Genomic DNA, 25,647 nt, shown 5'->3' on the forward strand with positions numbered 1-25,647 from the left:
TCAGCACTCCCCCTGCCGCCACCTGACTTCAGTCTCTGGCCGGGGAACCAAAATCCTGCTTCAAGCCACCGCAGGCCAAGACCATTCGAGATCGGTTCCATCTTCCCCACAACTAGAAAACCAGGGAATGGGCCAATGTCCCTTCTAGTTTAAGACTTCTAGGATCCCCTCTGCCTGTGATAAGCTGGAGCGGAAAGGTTTTTGCAAGTGGTAAGGGGTTCTTAATTAATCTATCACTCTTGATCATAAAATTGCCACATCGATTGGAACAAGGGTGGCATTTTATGTTGTGTCTCAGACATTGAGACCAAGGATGTGGCAGATAATAAGTGCCCACCCATCATATTACCTCAAAAGGTTGGAGATTTACCCGCAACACTCCTACATTTGCTATTATGATCCCCGTGCTTTCACTTTAGCAATGCCTCTTGAACCTATGAAACCTACTTTCATTTTCACTCTTTATCATTCTTTTCATTTTTTTCCTGGGGCTACTTCTTTAACCTTTGGGAGTTGCCCTCCCCCACCCCATACTCACTAAACTATAAATTTATAGTATTTCCTTTCTTCTTCCTCTTAATACCTATCTTCCTTTTAAGATTGAAGATTCAAATTCTTTCTAGCTTCTTCACACACAGCCTTACAGTTATAGTAATAGAGTCTCTTTTCTGAGAGTGGTTTAAAAGTATATTTTTTAGAGGAGGAGGTGATTAGCTACAGCAGAGCTGGGTGGTTTTTTTTTTTTTTTTAAGAAGAAATGTTTATTACGGTTTTGTGATTTTTCTTTTAGAAGAAATGTTTATTATAGATTTTTTCATTTTAAAATAAACTGTCCTTAAGAAAGACAAATTGAAAAATAAATATAGCAATAGCAAAGTCGAGAAGACATTGGGAAGCCTGTTTTTTCAAATTAAGCAAGGTGTAGGCAAGGCCAGGCTGTGAACAGCACGGTGCCCTCGGACAAAGCCTGCTCTCCAGGCTCTGCAGTTAGCAAGTGTCAGGACTGAATGCAGCCTTTTGTTGCCATGAGCTCCCTAATGAACGAATATCCTTTCTTTTGTCATCAGCCCTGGTCGACTCTTGCTGGAACCACTTGGCGAGCTTTTCTAAGATGATTTGCGGTTTCTGAGCTTGCTTTGTGGGTTAGGAGAAGGGATGGGACTGGAGCGGTATCTCGAGAGGCGACCAGCGCCCTTGGACTTCTCCTTCCTCTGGGGTGCACACCGGCAGCTCAGGAGCCCAGAGCCACCTGGAGATCGGTCCTTATGGGGTTAACACTCCGAAAATGCTTTCTAAGAGGGTCTTACAGACTTGACAGACTGCCCAAGGCTCAGATCTCAGCAAGGCCGTTTCCTGCAGTCGGCCAGGGCTACATGAGGTCACCCAGCAGATTAAAAGAGGAGTCATTATGCGAATTCCAGCGCCAAGAATAAGTGCCCGGGCTGTGGGAGCCTCGCTGGGGGCGGGGGCGGCGGGGGCTGTAGCGCCCCCCCCCACCTTTGTGCTCAAGATGGCTGCAGCCATGGTCACGGTTAAATAGCCGTCTTTGAGGAGAGTCTTTTTCTTCCAGCGGGGAAAACAGGCCAGTCTGCTCTGAATTAGCCAGCTCACAAAGCCATGAAAGGGACTTACCAAAACAATGGTGCGCTGTGCATTCCATGAGATTTTAACGAGTTACATGAAGCAGATAATGGCCCGATGGCTGGCTCTGCAGGTTTTTGCCTGAGCTTGCACACCCAGAGAGCCAGCACCGCCCCCTGTGGATGAGAAGGCCAAACACCGCCCGCCATGAGTGGGGAGCAGCTTTGGGGCTCACCCTGGGAGCAACGAAGACAGCTCCCATCCAGCTCCTCCCACCCCACCCCAAAAAGTTCTCTGCAGATATTCTTGGGAGGCTTAATGTTACTGCGTTTGTAAAAGCTTGCTGAGGCGGGGTGAGAAGGCAGAAGAATAAGGATGGAGGACAGGCCTTCATTCAGTGGAATCCTATCCTGCAGGTCTGTGAAAATATGGCCGTTTATACAAAGTAAAACCTCATCATGAAAACGTACGTCCATTTTGAAATCTGTATGTGAATGCTGATGGTGACATTATTTGTCATTGACAAAAACTGGAAACAGCTCAAGCGTCCTTGGACTGGTGAGCAGATAAACTGCAGACCCACACAACAGCATCCTCTTCAGCCATAAAAAGGAACTGGACTGTTGGATGCAGATAAAACCTTATAGTACAGACAACAAATCAGTGGTTGAAAGGAGTAGAGAGAGAGGTCAGCTGCAAAAGGGAATGAGGGAACTTTGGGGCAATGATTGGAATTCCTTGATTGGGGTCGTTTCAAAGCTCACAGAACTGTACAGAAAAGGGTGACTTTTACTCTTGGCAGATTATACCTCAGCTGAGCCTGACTTTAGAAAAAGCAAGCTAAATGCTTATCATAGTTTAGCCCTTAAGTGCTGCTGCCTCGCTAGGGGAAATTTTTGGTTTTGAGATGGGCCACATCAGACTGCCGATCAGATGGAGAAAGTGCTGAGCTTGTGGATACTTTACTGCCTTTGTTCATTCGACAGATAGTTTTGGGCAGATTCTATGTGTTAGTAACTGTTCAGTCGAGTCAGGCTGGGTAGGAGGAAAGTGTCATCAAGAGCCTAACCTAAGATAGTGGCAGTGGGAATGGAAAGTCAGGGCAGGTGCCAGAGGCCTTTTAGAGATAGAATTAAGAGCTGTTTTATAAGGTGTGTTGACAGTTCCCGGCAGGACTTAAATGGAGGTGGTGACAGAGAGGAAGCCACGGGCAATTCCAGAGTTCACACAATGCCTGGCATCTTGCCAAAAGCCAGTAAGGATTTTAGGGGAGGAAAGGAGATTTCCAGTTGGAGACCTTGTTACCACAATGACATTAAGTTAATTCATGAGCAGCTGGGGATATCATTAGCCTGGGGGAGGGGTGTGGGGTGGGCAGTTGGCAAACTACAGCCTGCGACCAAATGTGGCCTGCTGTCTATTGTAGGCCCACAAGCTGAAAATGGATATTATGTTTTTAAGTGGGTTTTTAAAAAATCAAAAGAAGAATGTGAAAGTTGTAAAATTCAAATTTCAATGTGCATAAAGTTTTATTGAAACACAGCCACATCCATTCACTGATGTATTGCCACTTTCTGACTATAATGATGGAGTTTAGTTGTGACAGAACAGAGCCTGAACTAATTACTATCTGTCCCTTTACAGAAAAGTTTTGTAGGCCCCTGCTCTAGAGTGAATGCACGTACACTGTCCTTGTTTTTCCTCTGAACGATACGTAGTAGGCTTTCCACAAAAAATCCCATCTTTCCATGCTACCTCTTCCATGATGCAGCTGTGAGTCATCGACATCACCTTGACTTTGCCCGATGACACAGCAGTGAGTCCTTGTGCAAGTTGTATGATCTTGCACAATCACAGAGACAATGCTGTTGCAACGCTGCGTGATCTGGACACACCTCAGCATCCCATCAGGTAGACCCGTCTGCTCTGAGCAGCAGCATCTCTCCTGTCGCGTTAGCATCTTCAGCTCTTCTGGGTGAACAGGTGTGTGGAAATAGCTTGAGTCCTGACTGCTCTTGCCTGGGGCTTGTCTGGATAACTCCTCAGGCCAGATATTGCTCTGCCAGTACAGCCTGAGATGTGTTTTCTCAGTGTCCCAAGTCAGAAGTGAATTCCCCCTAGGCTTCTAAACTTGATGGTTTGAATCAAGGTCAGACCCTGGAGCTGCCCTCTGGAGGTGCTTGAGGGAGCCCGGTGTGGCCTGTGAGTGGAATAACGGCAGGCTCACATTCATGCTCTGTGCTGCAGCTTTCATCCTTGGCTGAAGGAAGAGGACTCCTCTGAGATCCCCAATAGTAGGAGAGTTGGTGAAGAGACTGGAGAACTAACATGTAAGCAGGGATTGAAGCTATGGCCTCTGACCAGACTCAGCTTTATAACAGGACTTCGCAGCCATCCTCTTGTGGCCTGTTCACCTCTAAGCTCATCTCCTGCCATCCACCTTGCTCACAAACTTTTCCATGCTGGTTTTTCCTGCTGCCGCCTGGTCTTTGCCTTTCCCTCAAGCCTGGAAGGTTCTTTTGAGGTAGAACAGCTGAGTGGTTTGAAGAGGGTGCTTGGATGCTGTCATGGGTTGAGCTGTGTTCCCCAAAAGATGTGTTGACGTCCTATAACCCCCAGTACCTGTGAATGTGACCGTATTTGGAAATAAGGTCTTTGCACATGTGATCAAATTAAGACGAGGTCATGCTGGGTTAGGGTAGGCCTAATCCAATGACTGGTGTCTTATAAGAAGAGAGGAATTTGGACACACAGGGAGCATGCCATGTGATGACAGCGATTGGGGTTGATGTGTGCACAGGCCTAGGAACGCTGAGGATTGCCAGTGTTCACCACCACAAGCTAGGAAGGGGCAAGGAATGGTCCCACCTTAGAGCCTTCGGAGAGAGTGTGGCCCTGCGACACCTTGATTTTGTACTCGTAGCCTCCCGAACTGTGAGAGAATATGTTTCTATTTTAAAGCCATCCAGTTTGTGGTAATTTGCTACAGCAGCCCTAGGAGACTAATACAGAGGCACAGCCCCATCTTAGCCATTTCTTGGTTGTGTGACTTTGGGCAAGTTTCTGAAATTCTCTGGAGCTCAATTTCCTTAACAGTAAATGGGAGCATGTAGGGCTTAAAGGAGTTAATGCACACAAAGTTGTTAGCACAGTGCCTGATAGGTAGATGGCATTCTGGAAATGCTGGTTTTGTAGTTGTCACCCTAGTTCTCAGGTGGCTGGTGCATCGCCACTCAGATTTCACTGCCTCAGAGGGACCTTCCCTGAGCCCCCTGCTAAAAGCAGCCTCCGCAGCCTCATTACTCTGAGTATTATCCTCACAGCACCTGTGCCAAATTCTATTTGCTTAGTTAAATACAACAATAACCGCTCCTCATTAGAATGTGAGTTCTGAGGGCAAGGACCCTTTCTTGTCCTCTTAATAAATATTTAGTAACTGACTGGCTGACTGATGACCATATACAGCCAGATGGGAAGGGCATTGAAATTCAGGGGCGAGGGAATGAGCTTGTCCCAAAGATCTTTAAGTTTCCTGAAGTAAGTCACACACAGATCTCTAAACATTTTCCAGAAATTCTTCAGTGATTTTATTTCATGACAGCAAGGAGGTTCCCACCCCTAACCTCACTCTATCTTCTCTTGCCAACCTGGTATAGTATAAAAACTACAGAATCACTGTTGTCATCTTAAATACTCACACAAGTAGGCAAAGGTATACACTTTTTTTTTTTTTTTTTTGCGGTACGCGGGCCTCTCACTGTTGTGGCCTCTCCCGTTGCGGACGCGCAGGCTCAGCGGCCATGGCTCACGGGCCCAGCCGTTCCGCGGCATGTGTGATTTTCGCGGACCGGGGCACGAACCCGTGTCCCCTGCATCGGCAGGCGGACTCTCAACCACTGCGCCACCAGGGAAGCCCAGAGGTGTACACCTTTAAAAAGTGGTTCTGGCAACCTCTATGGCTCTGATCTCTCAATCCTCAGCTCAGGGATCTTGTTATCAGCTATGAGGTCCCAGTAACTCATCAACCCGCAAATGAGAGGCCAGGCTCTTCAGCATTGGAATCGTTTGCTGTTAAGCTCTGCCCTCTAGTGGTAATTGAATGACACAACAGCACAGCGTTTGGCTGTGAGACAGTTTCTGTGTGTTCTGGGAGCTTTCAATATTAAATGTAAGAGTGTGGCATAGCATTATATTTACAACCTCAGAACTAAGGTCTGTGTTTAAATTATGTAAGAAGGCAAGTCATTTTCATTAGCTCCATATAAGACATTAAAATTGTCAAGGCATTTTATTATTAGAATTAATTGTCTAACGTCCTTGGACTAACAGCTCTAAGACGCTGCAATACTGCATGTGCATTTTGAGGGGGAGTTGGCATCGATCTGAAGTTTCACATGTCATTACCAAGAAGTTTTCTTGGAAAAAATTATATTTGAATTGTGACTTGACAGCTGAAAAAAGTGGTGACTTGACAGGAAGGAAGCTGGTATTAGGTGAGGCGGAAGACAGATATCAACATGTTAGAGACTGATGGGGAGACCCCAGCATGCGGGAAAGTGTGTGCCCAGGCTGACTGTGGCAGGAGAGAACAGCAGGCGGAGTCTTCTGGGAAGAGTAGGGACTCTCATATTTATTGAATGGGAAGGGTGAGGAAACTTCAAGTGTTCCTAGGAAATTCTGAGATGGTCAAACGGTTAAAGAGAGCAAGAATGCTGAGCTGGGGAACAATTTGATTGATTGCCAAAAATTGTGTATAACTACATACTGCTTTGCAACTTCCTTTTTTCATTGGACATCATCCCCTGTTAAACATGTGGGTCTACCTCCTTCTTTTTTTTTTTTTCTTGTGGTGTGTGGGCCTCTCACTGTGGCCTCTCCCGTTGCGGCGCACAGGCTCTGGACGCACAGGCTCAGCGGCCATGGCTCACGGGCCCAGCCGCTCTGTGGCATGTGGGATCTTCCCGGACCGGGGCACGAACCCATGTCCCCTGCATTGGCAGGCAGACTCTCAACCACTGCGCCACCAGGGAAGCCCTACCTCCTTCTTTTGAATGGTTATCCAGTATTCCATTGCATGAAATACAATTATATTTAACCAATTTCCTACTGACATTTGGATTCTTGTTAAAAACAGTTTTGCAGTTATTTAACAAATATAGTCATATTTGTTATATATGGCATAGTCGTTTAACAAATGTTTATTGAGTATCTGCCATCTGCTGGTCACTGTTCGAGGGCCTGAGGATACAGCAGTGAAGAAAACAATGTCCCTGCCTCTATGGATCTTATATTATGGGGTGGAATGGTGAGAAGACAGAGAAGACAACCGAGTACACCATGTTCGATAGACGTAAGTGCTGAGCTGAAAAAAATTCATCAGGGGAAGGAACTACGAAATGTTGGAGTTAAGGGGACGTTGAATTTAAGTAGTGTGGCCAGGGAAGGCCTCACCCAGAGGGCAACTTTCTAGTGGAGGGGCAAGTCAAGAGTGGTGTCTGGGGAATTCCCTGGCGGTCCAGTGGTTAGGACTGTACACTCTCACTGCCAAGGGCCCGAGTTCAGTCCCTGGTTGGGGAGCTAAGATCCTGCAAGTCTCGTGGTCAAAAAAAAAGGAAAAAAAAAAGAGTGGTGTCTGATGGGGGGAAGATGTAGCAAGGGCAAGGCCGTGAAAGCCAGAGCTCACCTCTTCCACTCAGGAACAGCTGTGAGGCCAGTGGGGCCAGAGGGTGTGGCCTTGAGGGAGAGTGGTGAAAGCTGATGTGAGAGAATGAGGAAGGGGGACGAGGCAGGTTGCACAGGGCCTGGATGTCCCAGTAAAGATGTTAACTTTTACAGAGTGAGATGGAGAGCCATCTCAGGATCACTTTGGCCTGTATGTTGCTGGCAGACTGTGAGGGACAAGGGTAGGAGCAGGGAGATCAGATGGGAGGCCGTGGTGACCGTCCAGGTGAGAGATGGTGATGATTTGGATCCGTGATGGCAGAAGGGGTGGTGAAGAAGGGGGATTCTTGACATATAATATGAAGGCAGAGCCTCAGGATTTCCAGAGGGGCTGGATATGGGTGGGAGAAAAGAGGCGTGAAGCTCAGTACTGGAAGGATACATTGCCTCACTGAGAAGGCTTGGTGTGCATTTGTGCGAGAATTTCTGTAAGATAAACACGTATGAGTAGAATGATTGAGTGTTGGGTAATAAGTCAAAATTAACTTCCTGGCAATTAAGGAGTTTTGTTTTATTTTTCACATTTCTCTCTGTTTCCAAATTTCCTCTGATAATCATTAGTGCTTTTATGATAGTTACTTATAAAAATAGATACTCCTCTATTTATATACCTTAGTCTACTCCACAGATTTGATGCTGAAAACTTATGGCTTAATCAAAATTATGTAAAGCAGGTAGGTTAGATATATGAGAGCCTAAGTTTTTAAACTCTTTGGTCTCAAGACCCCTTTTCAATTGTTACAAATTATTGAGGACCCCAAAGAGCTTTTGTTATGTGAGTTTTAGCTATTGGTTTATTGTATGAGAAATTAAAATGTAGGAATTTTTAATGTTTATTTAATTCATTTAAAATAACAATATTAAACCCATTATGTGACTATAAATAGCATGTTTTATAAAAAATAATCATTTTCCAAAACAAAATTTAGTGAGAAGAATGGCATTGGTTTACATTTTTGCAAATCTCTTTAGTGTCTAATAGAACAAGCTTGATTCTCATATCTGCTTTAGCCTTCAATCTGTTGTGTTACATAATTTTGGTTGAAGTCTAAAGAAAGTCTGGTCTTGCACAGATAATGTAATTCAAAAAGGGAGGAATAGTCTTTTTTTTATTGAGGTATGATTGACATAACATTATATTAGTTTCAGGTATACGATGTAATGATTTGATATTTGTATATATTGCAAAATGATCACAATAAGACCAGTTAACATCCATCCCCATACATAGTTATAAAAAAATTTTTTTCTGATGAGAACTTTCAAGATCCACTTTGCTAGCTACTTTCAAATATGTAGTATTATTATTTATTTATTTGCAGTATGCGGGCCTCTCACTGCTGTGGCCTCTCCCGTTGCGGAGCACAGGCTCCGGACGCGCAGGCTCAGCGGCCATGGCTCAGGGGCCTAGCCACTCCACGGCATGTTGGATCTTCCCGGACCGGGGCATGAACCCGTGTCCCCTGCATCGGCAGGCGGACCCTCAACCACTGCGCCACCAGGGAAGCCCGCAATATAGTATTATTAACTATAGTCACCATGCTGTATATTACATCCCCAGCACTTATTCACTTTATAACTGGAAATTTGTACCTTTTGATCCCCTTCACCCATTTTGCCCACTCCTCATCCCCTAGGACTAGTATTTTAATAGCCTTTTCAGATCATTAGAGATATTCTTCTTTGTTATTATACTAAAACTTGAAAAGTTGTAGTTCCATAAAGATTAATTGCAGTGTGGAATCTGAAATCATATCAATGAACTTTTTTTTTTTTTTTACTCTATTCCCTTAAAATCCATTGGTCTATCTGGCAATGTGAATGGATCTTACCCATGCATGATTTTGTACCATCGTGCATTGGTCATTTGAAAAATACTGCTTTGCTGAGATATGCAGATCTTCCAAATGTTAACATATTTCACTATACAATACCCAAAACTCACATTCATTATTATCGTCATTCATGAAAAAAATCATTAAAGTATTTACCACTCATGGTGGTAAATACACGTTTCTCAAAATTCTCATTTTCAGTTGAAAGCTCAAGTTTTAGCATTGGCAACAAACACTGTCAGTTGTTTTCCTTGATGTGACAGGCTCACTTTGTTCATTTTGTAGAAAATGTCTGCCAAATAAATACTCGTGTCTGCATAACCATTGTTTGTCAGACATTCTCTGAAGTAAAAATGGCATTCCATGAAAAAGCAACTAGTGCAGCCTACAACTTAATGGCATAATTGCTTTCCCTCGAGACAACCACTGTGTTGGGTGTGCAGGAGAAGTGCTGTATGTCTGCTTCCTGTCTCACCACACAGAAATTTCGAGACATGGACTCAAGGGCCAGGATGTAATAAAGTGAATACAGTAGTCCCCCTGATCCGTAGCTTCAGTCACCCATAGTCAACCATGGTCTGGAAAGTCCAGATATGAACAATTCATAAGTTTTATTTTATGTGGTGGTACAATATTTTTTTACTCAAGTATAGTTGATGTACAATATTATATAACTTACAGGTGTCCAATATAGTGATTCGCAATTTTTAAAAGTTATACTCCATAAATAATTATTATAAAATATTGGCTATATTCCCTGTGTTGTACAATATATCCTTATAGCTCATTTTATATCTAATGGTTTGTACCTCTTAATCTCCTACCCCTATATCGCCCCTCCCCTCTTCCCTCTCCCCACTGGTAACCACTAGTTTGTTCTCCATATCTGTGAGTCTACTTTACTGTCACATTCACTAGTTCATTGTATTTTTTAGATTCCACATATATCATACAGTGTTTGTCTTTCTCTGTCTGACTTACTTCACTTAGCATAATGCCCTCCAGGTCCATCCATGTTGCTGCAAGTGGCAAGATGTCATTCTTTTTTATGGCTGAGTAGTATCCTGTGTGTGTGTGTGTGTGTGTGTGTGTGTGTGTGTGTGCGCATCTTCTTTATCCATCCATCCGTTGATGGACACTTAGGTTGTTTCTATCTTGGCAATTGTAAGTCACGCGACTATGAACATTGGGGTGCATGTATCTTTTCTAATAAGTGTTTTTTTCTTTTTCGGACAATTTGTAAGTTTTAAATTGTGTGCCATTCTGAGTAGCCTGATGAAGTCTCCTTCCTGCCTAACCCATGAATCATCCCTTTGTCCAATGTATCCCATCCGTTAGTCACTTGGTAGCCATCTTTTATCAGATTGACTCTCAAGGTATTGCAGTGCTTGTTCAAGTAACCCTTATTTTACTTAATAATGGCCCCAAAGCACAAGAGTAGTGATGTTGGCAATTCAGATATTCTCTTCCTGTACCTAATTTATAAATTAAACTTCATCATAGGTATGTATGTATAGGAAAAAGCATAGTATATATATGGTTTGGTACTATCGGTGGTTTCAGGCATCCACTGGGGGTCTTGAAGCATACTGCCTGCAGATAAGGGGAGACTATTGTAATTCTTACTGCTTCATCAAGGACTTCTTAAGTGGAACTGGCTATTTTTTAAAGAAATACATATTTTTAATTTTTAATATGTAAAAAATAAATTTAAAAAGCATGGTGGTCAAGAAATGCAGTGACTACTTATCCAGTTTGGTGCCTCCCCCTTGCTTGCTGCTACAGTCCCAGTAGTTTTACCCATCATTGCTTTTGCTCTATCAGCATAAATGTCAACCCAGTGAAAAAGGCAAAAAAAGGCCTCAGTATTATTACGAAAATACTGTTAACCTCACAGACTCCCTGAAAGGCTCCCGTGGGCCTGCAGACCACACTGAGCACTGCCGTCCTAGAGGGTCTCCTGCTACTAAAGAGCTGTTATAAAGCTGCAGAAACACTGATACAAACAATCCCTGTCTGTTTATCTAAATACATATTTTTTCTCTAGCTAAGAAAAAACCCAGCGTGCTCAACAATAGCATTTACATTTAAAATACTGATTATTAATAGAGAAGAGACATCAGTTTTCATTTAAAAATAAGAAAAAATTGAGGGTCTATCCCAGAAATAAGGGTTCACAATTGTCCGCCTGTTCTTTACAATTGAGTGGATTGTAAAGCCTCAGTAAATACTAACTCTTTCACATGATCAAGTCCTCGCTCATTATATACTGTAAAGAGCTGGGCCACAGCAGTTGCTGTTCTGCTCTAATTGCTTTATGTTAAAACCATGAAAGCCCAGAGCTTGGTGAGGTCAATGCCTGGTTTATGGCAAAGATGCTCAGCTTGGATGTGTGAATGCAGTCGAGGGGTATGTTTCCTTGGGGCAGGCTGAACTCAACATTCCCCTGATCCTTAAGCTTTTGTTAATTGCTGTGTATTTGCCCATTCTCTGCTCCCAGCATGGATTAGCTAGCTGACTCCATTCATCCTTTCTGTCAGTGAAGATAAGGATGTGTCAGACCCTGGGAACCAGAGCATGCCACTTGGCCCTTCGAGTTCCAGCTCTCTCCAGATGGCATCTAATTGTTCCTTGAATGACCTCAGTGTCCAGCCTGTAAGAACCTGGTCTGAGAGGCTATTTCACATACTTATTAGCTCGTGGATGAGAACTTACTACATAAAGCCCCCATTCACACTCTCAAAAGAGCTTTTTGTACAGAAGAAATGATAAAGCTGATGGGCTGTTTCCTGTGGCCACCAGTCTCCAACTGGATCCTTATTTTTCAGAGGCCCAGGTGGGTGCTTTTTGAAAGGAGCTGTGTGGTCCAGTTGTGTCCATCGTGGTCCAGTCTCCTCCTCTCTGTCTTCCCATGGTCTTTACGGGCAGGAGCCTAAGCAGAACAGTGCCGTATCCTCTTCTCTCCCAGTTTGCAGAGCATTCTACGGTTGCTCACTCAGAGCAGGTGGTGGAAGTTGGGAATTACTGTGTCTTGGGAGCCTCTTCCCGTTTGGGAACCCGGGTAGGTCACAGTTTAAAAGAGTAAAGTGCTGCTAAGTGATGAAGTGGGAACCAGCCCTAATCCAGCCACAGGGACGGCAAGGTGGGTTCACCAGTGAGGACAGCAACCCCCACGTGGCAATTCACGTCTCATGCTTCTGTGGTTCTTAACTGTCTAGGGGGTGGTCCCCTATCTTTTTGCAAATATGATGAATAAGAAACCTGTCTCTACAAATATGCACACACACTTACTGTGCATCTTCTAAGGTGTTTGTGGATCGAGATTGAGAATCCCTGTGCTATCTTCAAATGTTCTGGCATTGTACTGGGCGTTGGAGTGAAGGTGATGACTGAGGCCTGGGTCCTGAGGCCACCAGACAAGGACACATCATTTTAATTAGTGCTTCAGTAGCTGGATGCTGGAAGACAGGTTTGGGGCTGAGGCTCCTCACTGGGATGAATAGAACAAGAGCAATGGGTGAAGGATGCCCCATAGGGCCACACAGGCTGAGAACCAGGGATCCGTGGCTCCTTCCAGGCCGTGCCCACCTAAGGACTACATAGGGAACAAATTTGGGAAGATGTAAATATAATTTGGAAGTGATGCAAATTTCCTTTCTTTTGATCTAGGAGTCATGAGAGTTGCCCTCCCAGGTAATCCATCGTACCTGGTAAAGTTCTCCTTTGTAAGGGAATGTCTGAGCCTTTGCCTCTGAATCAGGTCCTCTGGCTTTCTACAAAACGGAATAGCCTTTGGAAATGTTCTCCAGGAAGATAAGATGCTGCTGTTGCCTGTATAAGCAGGATTGAGAGCGCCATTTATTAGCAGTTTCCTGTAGCCTAGGCGGGATGCTGGTTGTGGGAGCAAAACTTACACCTATACTCAGTGGCACAGAACATTCTAACTCTGTGAATCCCTCTCCCTTTTCCTACAGGCAAATTCATGTCTGCTTTATCCTTGAGAACTCAAGACAACCCAGTTCTATAATGGAGTGTCCTTGGAGTAGGCTATGAAACACTATTAATATCCACCCATCCCTGCAACATGAGTGTATCACCCTGTTATTAATGGGCATGTATCATACGTGTTTTCGTGTAGCATCAGTTTATGTTGGCTCCTTTTTAGCATTTCCAGATTTAGGGATCGTGTCTTATACAGGTGAACTCTAGCAGAGCCCAACACAGTGTGTTATATTTCACTCTCAAGTGTTTACCTAATCTCACAATGATAAGGTGAACCTGTAAACTCTCAAACTGATGACGTGAGCTAGGAAATTTATCACTGGGAAGGGCAGGGGCGGAGTGGCCTGGGTCGATGACTGTTCTCAGGAAGGAAAACATGTCTGGACTCTCAGCCCTTTGCATCTGCTTCTCTCAGCATGTTGACTGCATTTTCTCAGATCAACTTCTCCATGTAGTTGGGGGCACATGGCTGTTGGCTATTCTAAGCTTATAATCTTAAAGCTTATGGTCCAAAGGGAAAAGGGGACCTCTACCTCTGCTCTGGTTTGAAAAATCCCAAGGAAGGACTCTGATTGGTCTAACTTAGGTCACATGGCCACTCCTGGACCATCAGGTGTTCAGTATTCTGATTGGATTTCACAACCATTACAAGCATGAATACACATGCCCTGGGGTAAAGGTTTTAAATGTAATAACCACTGTCTGCTATTTACATCATTTTTCTCCCTGAATTTTTAGGATGCGAATCTATTAGGCTATGTTTCTAATTGTCTCTGTCTACTCAGGGTGCATATATAAAATGCTGGTACATGTTGGCATATGCATGCTAGGTTTTACAGAGATATTTTTGTTTTGATCTTTTCAAGTCATATACTCACCTTTCTCTAGCTTATCTCCCTCCTGGTTTATTTATATGCTGGATATCCATTGCCTCCCAGTTTAATTGGGAGGCAGATTCCCAGATTCCCCTACTGTTACAGAGAAATTATAGGTGGGAGGTGAGGAGGTGGTGCAGAGGGGTTGTGAATTCCCCTTGATTTCTATTTGACTTTGGAAAAATTCCTGCATCTGTTGTCACAAGTGGCCTAACCCTGAGGCAGGTGTGTTGATCCTCAAGAATGATCCAGATGAGTTCTTGCTGCTCTCCCTGGTAACTCTCCCTTCCTTCCCCTGCCTTCCCACTCCTCTGGGTGTACATGTAAGGCCAGGGATTGTACTGTCCTTTGAGCCACCGACAGAAGGAACCGATTACCCTCATGAATGCTGACTGCCTGGATGTCACTTCTGAGGTGGCATTGGGCTTAGCAGTTGACTGCCTTAGGAAGTGAAGAAAGGAGCTGGTAATCAGTACAGTCCTTCCCGTGCAGCTCACCCTCTGATTCGGCCTTTTCCTGTAGAGACATGGGCCCAGCTGATGTCTTCATATACGACAAAGATGGTCTGTCCCTTAGCCCTCCATTTATCAGCTGTGTGATGGGGCTTTGCTGCCTCCTGGCTTTTCTCAGATTCTGGCCTCAGTATCCATCTGTACATGTCCTGCCCTTTCCTGTCAGTAATGTTGAGAACTTCTGACCAGGGACATTTCAGAGACCAGCTGTCTATGTTGCCAAAAATATCTGTCACTCAGTCGGAGGGAGAGGGTTTTTGCAGCAGCTATAATTCTGCCTGCTGGATTTGCACAAGATAAGGTACTCTAGGCAACCAGGTGGTATCCATGCTTCCATGATCACATGCGATAGAGCCAGCCACTCTGATTCATAGTCGTTTTAATTATTAACTCTAAGAACTGTTTTGATCTCATATGTGAAATAGAGATAATAATACGTGTCTCCTAGCACGAGTATTAAATAGACACTATGGTAAAAGTCCTCTGTATAAATGCTGGCTCTTGGGGACCTTGCACATGGGGTGGTGAAGGCTCCTTTGAGGAGCCCGGCTGAGAGCTGGAACGATGTCTGTGACTGCTGCAGTCTAATGAGAGGGACCGCATCCCTGGAGCCTGTGGTTGGGGAGGGGATGCTGAGGGTCTCACTAAGCGTTTACTAAGCATTGCATGCAGACAGGCTCTTCCACCAGCTGGGGGAAAGGGTTCTCCTCTCGCAGGTGTTTAAAGCTACTCCAACAGCAGGAAGGAAAGTGGCACTGCTTGCCTCAAAGCTCTCTATCTCCTCCTCTTACCAGCCCCAGCCCTGCCAAGACTTGACTGTGTCCAAGGTGACTAAGGGAAGGGGGGCTATCTGTCTTTGCCCATGTCTGTGATGACCAGGGTATCCTCTGCCCTTCCCTCTCCACTAGAAAAAAGATCAAGTTAAGACCCTCAGGAGCTACATCTTTAGGAGCCACTGAAAGTCCTTCTGGATCAGTGGGGATTGTTATGTCACATGACTCTTGGGTAAAAGCCATGGACCCCTCACCTCAATGAACAGTACTCATACAGCAGTTTGTATACAATTTCCAGTGGTTCATGGAAGCCCCATCCCACCAGAGGTTAAGAATTCCTGGCCTAGACTGACTGGTTCTCATAGCTCTTTGGGCAGGATGCACAATTATCTGGTATGTCCCTCAGATGATACCCATTATCAGTTTATGACCATGAAAAAATGATATTTTCCCACTGAAGTATTGTATTCAGGTGGCTGGAATTTGTTTGAAAACAGAGAAGAAGGGATTCATTAAGATCATTTTCTCTTTCACTTGGCCACAGCTTTCAAGGCTGGAATGAGTCGAGGTAGTCCTGGCTCCACCTCTTACCTGATGCCTACCCTGCCCTCTGTCCGAGGGTTCCTGCCTTCTCAGGCATCCCTCACAGTCTGCTTCATCCACTCAGAACTTTGGTACCCTTTCTGGGTGGGAGGTGGGTATGTGGTGGCCTTGGAAGAGTGCACTGTAACTCTGGCGATCCCTGCCATTAGGGGCTGGAGAGCAGGAGGTGCAGGCAGAAAGCAGAATCAGAGATGACACAGAGAAGGTAGCTGGGCGAGGCAGGCACGTCCAAGGGCTATCCCAGGCACAGTTCTAATTGTATAAATGGTTGGCATCAGAGTACCCAGTAATATGGACTGGTGAAGTATGAAGGAGTCAGGCACATGAGAGGTGGCCCTTCTGGGGACTCTAGACATACGTGGAAGATCCAGTCCCAGGGCAAGAACCTGGAGAGCCAGGCAGGGGGTAGGGGGAAAGGTTGGAGGAGCATCAGGCAGGGCATCCAGGTGGGACATAGGCTGAAGCCCAGCTCTGCAGTCACTTGATGTGGGGACAATGGGAAAGGAGGGGCCGTGGGATCCCTAGTCAGACTAGCTGGGACAGTGGTGGGACATGGAGAGCTTGGTAGTTGCAGGTGGACCCAGGAGTCCCCTTGGGTGAGGGCCAAGTGGGCAGATGCTATGGACGCACATGCTGCCTGTTAACTCCCCAAATGACAGAGAGTCTGCAGTAGAAAATCATCTTAGGTATCTGAGCAAGTGTGATTCAAACCAATTTTAATACACAGTCTTAAAATCTGAAGGCTAAAAAATATTTTAAGGCTAAAGAAACCTCTTAAACTCCTCCTCATTGTTCCCTGGCTTTCAAGGCTCAGGAGTCACCTCAGTACCAGCTGGGGTCGGTCAGTGGCTCAGGGTGGTGCTGTCCACACTCTCCTTGCAGGACGTGGGTCCCATAGCCTGCCCTTTGGGTGAGATTTAGGGTGCAGCTGGGCATGTGCCCTGTAGGAGGAATGGACCGGAGAAACAGGTTTTGTGGTCCCTTCCTTTGGAGGGGAAGGGAGGCTCACGTTTGCTGAGTGCCTAGACTCTGGGTTGCCAGGCTCTTTATGTGTTATCTCTGTTGATCCTCACAAAAACCCAGTAAGCTGGAGGAGGAAACTGGGGCCCAGAGAGGTTAAGAAATTTCCCAAGGTCACCCAGCTTGCTAGTGGTACAATGAAGACTTGAACCCACCCTGGCTCTCCCTCTACCCTGCCGCCTCCCAGCAGCACTTGAAACGTGCAGATATGTGTCTCACAGCTCAGTTTTGGCAGATGTCATTTTGCAGAAGTGCTTGTGAGAGGGGCGAGCCCGTGGCAGCCGAGATGGGAGCCCACGCGGCTGGATCTGGTTGGTGAGCCTTTGCACATTCTGGCTTCGTGGATGCCCCTCAGGCCATCTCTGCGGCGCTCTGCATGGGAGGGGCCTCTGAGGGGCTTTTGCTGTCACTATTAGTTGCTGGAAGGGGAAAGAGAAAAGCGTACAGCAAAGAAAGCCTAGGCGCTACAATGACAGGAGAACAAATGAGTGCTCTGGGTGTGTCGCCTGCACAGCGGGTGTAGAATGGAAGGAAGCTTGGGAGGTGGGTGGCGGATCATCTTGGATGAGTACGACTCCCACGGGTGTAAGACTGGGCTTCCGGAGACAAGGAATCCCCTGAAATTATATGTAAAACTTTGCAATATGTGCCTTTTGTTCTGAGAGGAGGGTCCGTGGTTTTCACAGACTCTCAAAGCAGGCTGAGGCCGCCAGAAAGTCTGAGTCTGCTGTTTGAGAGGCTGGAATTACGCCCGGTGCATGTTCTTTTAATTTGGCCGTAATGCTAAAAATAGAAAATTGAGCTTGCATAATATAGGATTTCTGGGGTGATATCAGGCAATAGGTGGCAGTGGTGGTGGAGGGATGTATGGGACGGGATTGTACGCGGCAGCGCGAGAAAGCAGTCAGGGCTGGATGCTCACCTAATTTTGCTTCATGTTATCAGTTATACAATTTTAATAGCCGGTTAGAGAAACAAATTTGTGGAGGGGATGGAAGGCTCGGTAGGGAGCAATCTGTTTGTGAATACTGTCCTTGGTCTCTCTTTATGTGCTAAGCAGATCAATACCGCTTCCGGATAGAGACCACTTAACAGCCATACTCTTTCATCCCCTTGAGGAATCTGGGGGAACCGTCAGAGCGAGAGGAGGGGCGTACAGCAAAGGCTCGTAAATGCACCCTCTGTGTTCTCCAGCGACACACAACCCGGCCCTAAGAGCTCAGCCGGCACTTCCTGCCCTCCTCCCGCCGCGTCCAGTTTGCATCCCCTTTTGGAGCAGGAAATAAATTGTGTTTGCATATAGGAAAATGTGTTGAATTGTCTTTGGCGGCTTGTGAAGCTGCTGAGTCTCGCGTGAGGAGGAGGTGACCTGTTTCCTGACGGCGTCCTCCTCCCTCAGCGGTTTCCCAGCCCTTCTCTTCGAGCCCTGTGGCTTTTATGGGAGGGCAGGTGCTCAGATGCCCGACCTCCTCCCCTAAAACCTCACCTCCTGGTTACTGTGATCAGAATCACGCAGACAAGCCGGTGGCAGGGAAGCAGGGCTGCTGATAAACGCGCCCCTTTGCAGCCCAGGGCCCCCCAGGCGGGACACTCTTCAGGGAGCAGGGCCTGCGGAAGGCGGCCTCGGATCCTTAGGATTGGGCCAGTCTGGGTTAATCTTCCTGCTTCTAGGGCACCAGGAGGAATGTCTTACTCCCTAACTCCTTAAAGCTGTCTTTGTTCACTGAGCGCCAGATCACTGGGGTTTAGTGGAGGCAAAAAGCCAGGAAGGATGGATCTTTCTAGGGAGGTGAGGCGTCCCAGCAGTTGCCCCAAAGGTGGAGCTGTTTTGACCATGTAGACTTGTGCTGATCTCTTGACTAATGTTCCGAGTGTGTCCCCTATGGGCAGAGACCAGCTGGGCCTTGTGGCCTTGGATCAGTGCCCTACGATCAAAGCCTGCCGCCCACCTCGGGCAGTGTCACTGTCTGCAGGGCTGCTTGACAGTGACCGAGAGCACCTTGGTGTTGTTTAAGGCTTGATGCCTTGATTCCGGGCTGGCCCTGGGAAGGGGAGTGGAGGTGTGGGCAGCTTTATTTTCTCGGTTTCCCTGAAACAGGGAAAAGCAGGTACCTGGTAGGCACATCTTCCTCCTCAGAGACCTCGTCCCCACCCCATGCCGTGTTGGAGAGAGGGTCTACCTCACGGGGAGGCTGAGCTTCTAGTGCGGACTGTGGCACTTTGGGAAAGGGACTCGGTGCGCCTCTCAGCCCCTCCCAGCCCAAGGGCTGCTGCTGACAAGAAGCACTTGTCTGTGGAATATGACTGGCAGGCACCCCCTGTTTCCATGGTTACTAAATAGGGCAGGTTAATATTAAGGCTGCCCAAGGCAAAAATGGCACTGATGGCAATGCTTGTGCAGGGGCCTTCCTCTGGTCTGCTTTAACCCTATTCCCAGACAGGGTGGGCAACATTTGACGGGAGGTCATGAGGATTTTCTTCAAGGGTTCACCTGGCTGCGCAGCCTTGGCTTTTCTCACAGGTGTATTTCTTGGTTCAGAGGAGTGAGCCTCCCAGGAGGCCAGAGGGGGCGCTGGAGAGCACAGCGCTTTCCCAGAGCTCTGTGCTGCTTGCTCCCGGCCACCCCGCCTCCTTCAGTCCCTGGGGTTGCATTAGAGATGCTGACCCCTGTCCCCAGAAGAGCATGGTGTTTAGAAAGCCCTGAATACAAACTTTGACTGGTCCTAGATCACATGTACCAAATCATCAGACGATGGCCACCTACCCCAGGTCACAACTCTTTTTCATGGGGCTGTGTCAGTAACCGGTTTAATTATATGACATTAAAAAATCTCATATTTGGTGATCAGATACCAGGTTCTGGCAAAAGCACAGGCTGGAGTTCCTGGTCCTTTGTCCTCTGCTGCATGACACACCATTCTGGTCCTCTGTTTCTTTGTAACTAGAATAGAATCATCATTGTGGGGAGAATGGGGGGGAGTTGATCGGTGTGGATGGGAGACATCAAAAAACATAAGTCAGTGAAGGGCACTTTACGAATTCATGCAACTGTCATCTTTAGTGGCAATAACAACATGTTATTTTAGTCTCTCTCCTTGGCCATTTCAGGGGAAAATTGATTAAAACCTTTGAGTGCTGCTTTAGAAATTATTTTTTGTGTGGAACAAAAAAATAAAAAGTGCTTAGGAAACAGTTACCTAATAAGATTAGCTCACTGTTTAATCCTGACAGAACCAATTCTTCGTGCATTATGGAGACATTTTTTAGAGTCAACAGGGAAAGCCTCAGGTGACAAGAGCTGTGATTCTGCAGTGACCTGTCTTTTGCTTTGCTTTTACCTGGCCCTGGAGCACTTGACTATGTAATTCTATGTAATTTACATGTCTGAGTTTTTTTAAGTATATTTTCTTTCAAGAATGTGCTTCATTCAGTCTTTCTGTGGGTAGGGTATCAGAATTCAGAGGCTTTGGCTGACTAATCTCACTGAATTTCTGTGCAGGATTTAAGGAGCTGCTTCCCTCCCTTTTTCTGAGCCGGGGATGCTAGCCTCTTGGGGAGTTTCTTCTTATTTACTTATTTATTGGCTGCGTTGGGTCTTCGCTGCTGCGCAGGGGCTTTTCTCTGCAGTTGCGGCGGTTGGGGGCTACTCTTTGCTGTCGTGCGCGGGCTTCTCATTGCGGTGGCTTCTCTTGTTGCGGAGCACAGGCTCTAGGCACGTGGGCTTCAGTAGTTGTGGCACGCGGGCTCAGTAGTTGTAGCTCTCAGGCTCTAGAGCACAGGCTCAGTAGTTGTGGCGCAGGGGCTTAGCTGCTCCATAGCATGTGGGATCTTCCTGGACCAGGGCTCGAACCCGTGTCCCCTGCATTGGCAGGCGGATTCTTAACCACTGCGCCACCAGGGAAGTCCCGGGAGTTTCTTATTCTGACACAGCTTGTCACTTCCTGTCAAAGGGGAACAGCAGGTGCAAACTGGGCCCCTTACCTGGTGGCTATTGGCCTGATTGATGAGTCATCCCCATAAAAATCCTGGGGCCGTGGGCCCTGGCTGCTCACGTTGACTTACTCTTTGAACCCCATCTAATGGAAATGAGGGCAAACAGAGAAAATGCTTCCTCATGGGTCCAGTTCATGGACCTTGGGGGACAGTATCGACCCACCAACTGGACCATCTCCAAGGGCCCCTCCAGCTCAAAAACCCCGTGAATTCTACCACCCTTGGTGCTTGCTTCCAAGGTCTCAGGTGGACTTCCCAGGACCCAGGGCTGCACATCTGGGCCCCAGAATCATGGGGAGTGGGGAGCCAGTTGAGGAAGCAGGAAGGAAGTCAGCCTCCCTGGTTGTTCCTGTGATGACAGGCTCTTTGTAGCTCCATCCCCACGTTAGAGGTGTTTATTAGGCTGAGCCTCTGCCCCTTGAGGTGAGTGTGAGATCTACCGCTCTCCAGAGCCTTAATTTAAGCACAGAAGCCACACACCAGGGATTGAACAAACAGTTCTCTATTTTTACAGGCTGACTTGACCTAGTCCAAAGGCCGAGGCCTCCTGAGGATTTGACACTAATCCTGTTGGATATTTCTCATACCTCCCTCATGCCTCATCTGGTGTTGTTCCTTTCTGGACTGAATAGGTTCTGTTTCTTCCTCATTACAAGTTTCTGCCTGTGTGAAGTTTTAGAAAGCTTCAGGACACATTCCATTTTTGAGTGGCCGAAGCCACAGAAAGTTAATATTTGGAACGGTAGGAGAGGAAGCGCTACAGGCAGAAACCTGGGTTTGATTAAAAATTTAAAAAAAAACCAGAATTGTTGAGAATCCACCCTGACTGGATTGAAAGAAGAAAAGCAATTCCTTTTCCCTAAGGTGTCGGGAGGCTCTTGGTAGGGGTAAAGGCCCCTTAGTGCTGGAGAATCGCTTGGTGGCGCTTGGTGGCATTGGACGTGAGGTTCTCGCGCTGGATCTGGGTTAGGCAGGATGGGCAATTACAGTGAAGCGTTTAAAGTGAAGGAGGAGAGTGGAACAAACAGTTGGATCAAAAGAGGGTACGTAGCCTGTCCCCCATCCTCCCAACAGGCTGCACAGCCAGGTGGGGAGGGCACAGGCCGCTCAGGGTGTTAGCTGACAGACTTGCTAATTAAACACCTAAGGGCAACAGTGCTTTGCCAATAGTGATGGCTATGCCAACGCTATCAGCTGCAAACTGGCTGCCAGGAGCATCCTAATTAAAAATAAACAGTTCTGGGGGTGGCTGAGAGAGTGGGATGGGGATCCTGCCCGGGTTTCTCGGGACTTCTAGGATTGCTCCTAGGGGAAAGTCACACCCAGTTCGCCTTTGGGTCCTTTTCTCAAAGGAGCCTCTGTCTCATCACAAGGTGGTGTGATGTGTGCTTCTTGAACTCCTAGGTGCTGGGGCGACAAGCAAACAGACAGAGCCTCTAGGAGCAGATTGCCTGGTGACTTCAGCCCTGGGGAGGAAAGGTTGCCTGGGGTGATAATGATTTCTGCTGGGTCTCTAAATTGAGGGGACAGCTAAAGCCCAAAGCCTCTTCTAAAAGAGGTTAGAATTTCATCAGAAAGTGAGTCTGGTCACATGAGGATTTCTGGCACTGTGTGCATGGCAGGCTGGACACCCGCCTGCCAGAATTGAGCGAGTGGATCGTATTGGCTTCAGCGGAGAGGGAAAGTCCCAGCCCGGCTGTGGGAGAAGGAGCCTCTCACTCCCCTGCGGCCCGCGGGCTGGAGCAGCATAGCTGCTGCAGCGGGACTGGAGCTCTCGCGCCTCAAGCCCCCTCTCCTTTAACCCTGAAGAAAGTGTGTGGTCCAGGGACTGAAGACTGAAAGATGCCTAAGGAATGCAATGCTTTCCACGCCCTCTCGGCTGCTCTGTGCTGCTTCTATCACCGCAAGTCTTTCCTTGGAGTAAAGGTAGGTGTGAGATAAGGTACATCTAAAATTCTTTGGGGGGGGGCCTTGAAAGCACTAGAAAAGTTTGCAGCCCGCTGGCTGTAAAAACAGAGGTGCTGACTTTGACGTATGGATCTTCATAAGCCCCTAGTGGTGTGTCTCCTCTGGAAGCAGAATCGGGACACACAGAAGGGAGCTCCTTGTCTGTGCTTTAGGATGAAGCTCTGTTTTTCAAGAGACTTTCAGTTTCCTTGGGCTGAAATTTTATACCAAGGTAGCTCAATACTATTTTTCTTTTCTCTCTCTCCCTCTCTCTTTCTCTCTCTCTCTCTCTCTCCCCCCTTGTTTGTAATGAAGGCTGAGCCCCTCTCTCCACTTACCCTGCTGTTCCATTATGTCAGTAACGTATATAAGTACAAAAACCACCAAATATCTCCTTTCAAATTGCAGTCACGTTCCAAAACGTTTCCGTATTCAGAACTGTCTTTTTTCTTTTTTAATTTAAAGAATGCTCCCATTCTTAACCTTTGTTACAAGACATCAGTACCAAAGGTGATATGTCAATACACTATTTATTTTGATGAAAATATTCAAAGAACCTCATTTGACTAAATCAAGACGAAGCCTCTGTTCTGTTGCCCACCTGTGACAACAACTAAGGATTCCATTTAGTATACGCTGTCACTGATCTGGGGGCTTGTCTGCCTTGGAAAAATCCTGTCGGCCCCAGCATGACTAAGGACCTCATTTATTCATGGGAAATAGGAATCAGAAAGCTCTCAAGGAATTCTTTCCACCCTGACAGCAGAGCTCCCTCTCCTAAGGGACTGACTTATTTGGTGCCATTGAAAAAGCTACAACAGGAAAATTTCATAGCAGATCCTGTTACAGGGAGAAAGAGCCCTTTGTAGAAAAATAGACAGTGAATATGAAGAGGAGAGGCTTCTTCTAATTTTACTGCCCTTTTGGAGTGTTCAGAATAGCTTTCTAACCATTCAGCCAAGTTCATTTTTGTCTCCTTGTCAAGGAATTTGGAGGAGAGTGAGTAATCATAGGTTAAGAGTGTTTCCTCCCTGATTTAAGAGCCCCTTTCTAACCTGGAGCCCAGTGGGGTGACGTGAGGACCATGTGGTTTCTGGCCTAAATATGGATCGTTCTAGAGTGGGGCAGATGAAGTCATGCCATTAACAGTATTTTAAAGCTGTCGGAGATAGACGGGGAGGTCCCGAAGGGAATCATGCACTGCAGGGACTGGCAGTAGATTTACACTCTAATAGAAGTCCTCCCATAAGCCAACTTCTGCTAGTTCAGAAAAGTGCAACTCACCATTTGGTATCTGAGGAAACAGCCCATAAATATCTGGGTCTGAGTGATGAGATTCTGTTCTGAGACCACTGCGCCTCTGCAGTTATTTTCTCCAGGGCCTGCACAGAAAGGCCACAGTAACACATGGGGTTGGTCTGAACTAACCATCCTTTGGCCTCCCCAACACAGCCACTCTTGGTGGTTGACTGTCGGTGGAAACACCCTCCTTCCCACCTGGGCTTCCTATCCCACCCTAGTTATGTTGCATCTTCATAGCACAGAGAAAGGACCTGACCTGCTCACTCACCAGAACCTGAAGCCTTCCAACCCAGCTCAGACTTTCCATCTGACTCTTGGGATGTGTTTCCCTGTCTTGTTTTGCTTAGATAGTTACCTGGGAAAGAAAACGTACCTGTGCTCAAATCCCTCGTCCTGCCAGTGTTGCCCCAGTGATAACGCTGCATCACTTTATTGACTCCCACTTTAATTAGGGGTTTCAGGTCTTGCTGCCCATAATTAGTTTCTGTTGCAATTAGAGTTTCAAAATTAAATTGGGATTGATTGCCTGATAGCAAAGCGGAAATAAAGCTCCAATTCTTGACCATGGATGCTACTTCCCTTGGCATGAATTTCTCATACCAAAAATAACACTGTGGTAGCCACGGTAACTTTCCATTTGGTCTAATCCATATCATCTCTGGAGAAAGTACAATGTTATTAATAGTGTTTGTTGTATGGGAAGAAAACTAAAAATATAAAAGCTCCTTCATTACATAGGGGACCAATCACACAGGCGCTTTCAGGGAATAAGATCTCATTTGCAGAGATTCTGCAGAATTTAGTATGTGTTTAAGGGCCTTGTGTGGACTTGAATACAAAGGCCCTGGAAAAGAATTAATTGGGAGGCCAAGAATGGAGAGGAGGTCAAGGATATGCAGTCATTGCTGGTCCTCACGAGTTGAGGCCATGTCAAGGGTCACGATTTTAACATCCCAGAAGGGTTCACACAAGGCACTCATTTCACAAAAGACCTCTGGATCTCGAGTAAGAAAAGGAAAGGACATTTTGCTTACAGCCAATGGAAAAGAGTCTGTCATGAAGATATTCCAGATCCACGACGTTAGTTGGGATGTTTGAAAATCCCTGAATGGCAAATGTCGTAGCCTTTCCGTGTGTAAGAACTTCGTTAGGTGGGAGGGGGGTGATTTAATGACTGAGGCAGGTTCCTGCCTTTGAAGGGCTTCCCACAAGACCATTAGTCCATAGTGTCATTTCATTGCATTTGCAAAAGGCTTTCCAATGTCTGAGGTTCCTTCACAAGTTGTCTCCCTGGAGTCTCAAGACAAGCTGAAATCAGGCAGGACGGTAGTTTACTCCTCCTCCACAGAGGAGAAGCCGAGGCTCAGAGAAGCTCCCTGCTCCAGAATCATTTAGTGGGGAACCAGGAGTAGAAATCAGATTTTGTGGCCTCAAGCCAAGTGTCCTTTCTCCGATACCATAGTAAGACCAGTGAACATTGACG

General features: G+C 46.5%; 1 protein-coding gene across 5 annotated transcripts in view; it reads left to right on the forward strand.

Moving 5' to 3' along the window:
* Positions 1-25,647, forward strand: part of BCAR3 (BCAR3 adaptor protein, NSP family member) — a 153,156-nt gene that overhangs the window by 78,384 nt on the left and 49,125 nt on the right. The window contains exon 1 of one of the 5 annotated variants that reach the window (XM_029229531.1): positions 21,361-22,841. The exons of the other annotated variants lie outside the window; for them this stretch is intronic. Within the exon in view, the coding sequence (XP_029085364.1) occupies positions 22,758-22,841 (84 nt within the window). The 5' untranslated portion in view covers positions 21,361-22,757. Of the gene's footprint in view, positions 1-21,360; positions 22,842-25,647 lie in introns of those variants that run through there. 5 annotated transcript variants of the gene reach the window in all.

This window comes from Monodon monoceros, unplaced genomic scaffold (assembly GCF_005190385.1).
Source record: "Monodon monoceros isolate NGI ecotype Baffin Bay Population unplaced genomic scaffold, NGI_Narwhal_1 Super_Scaffold_18, whole genome shotgun sequence".
Lineage (NCBI taxonomy): Eukaryota > Metazoa > Chordata > Mammalia > Artiodactyla > Monodontidae > Monodon > Monodon monoceros.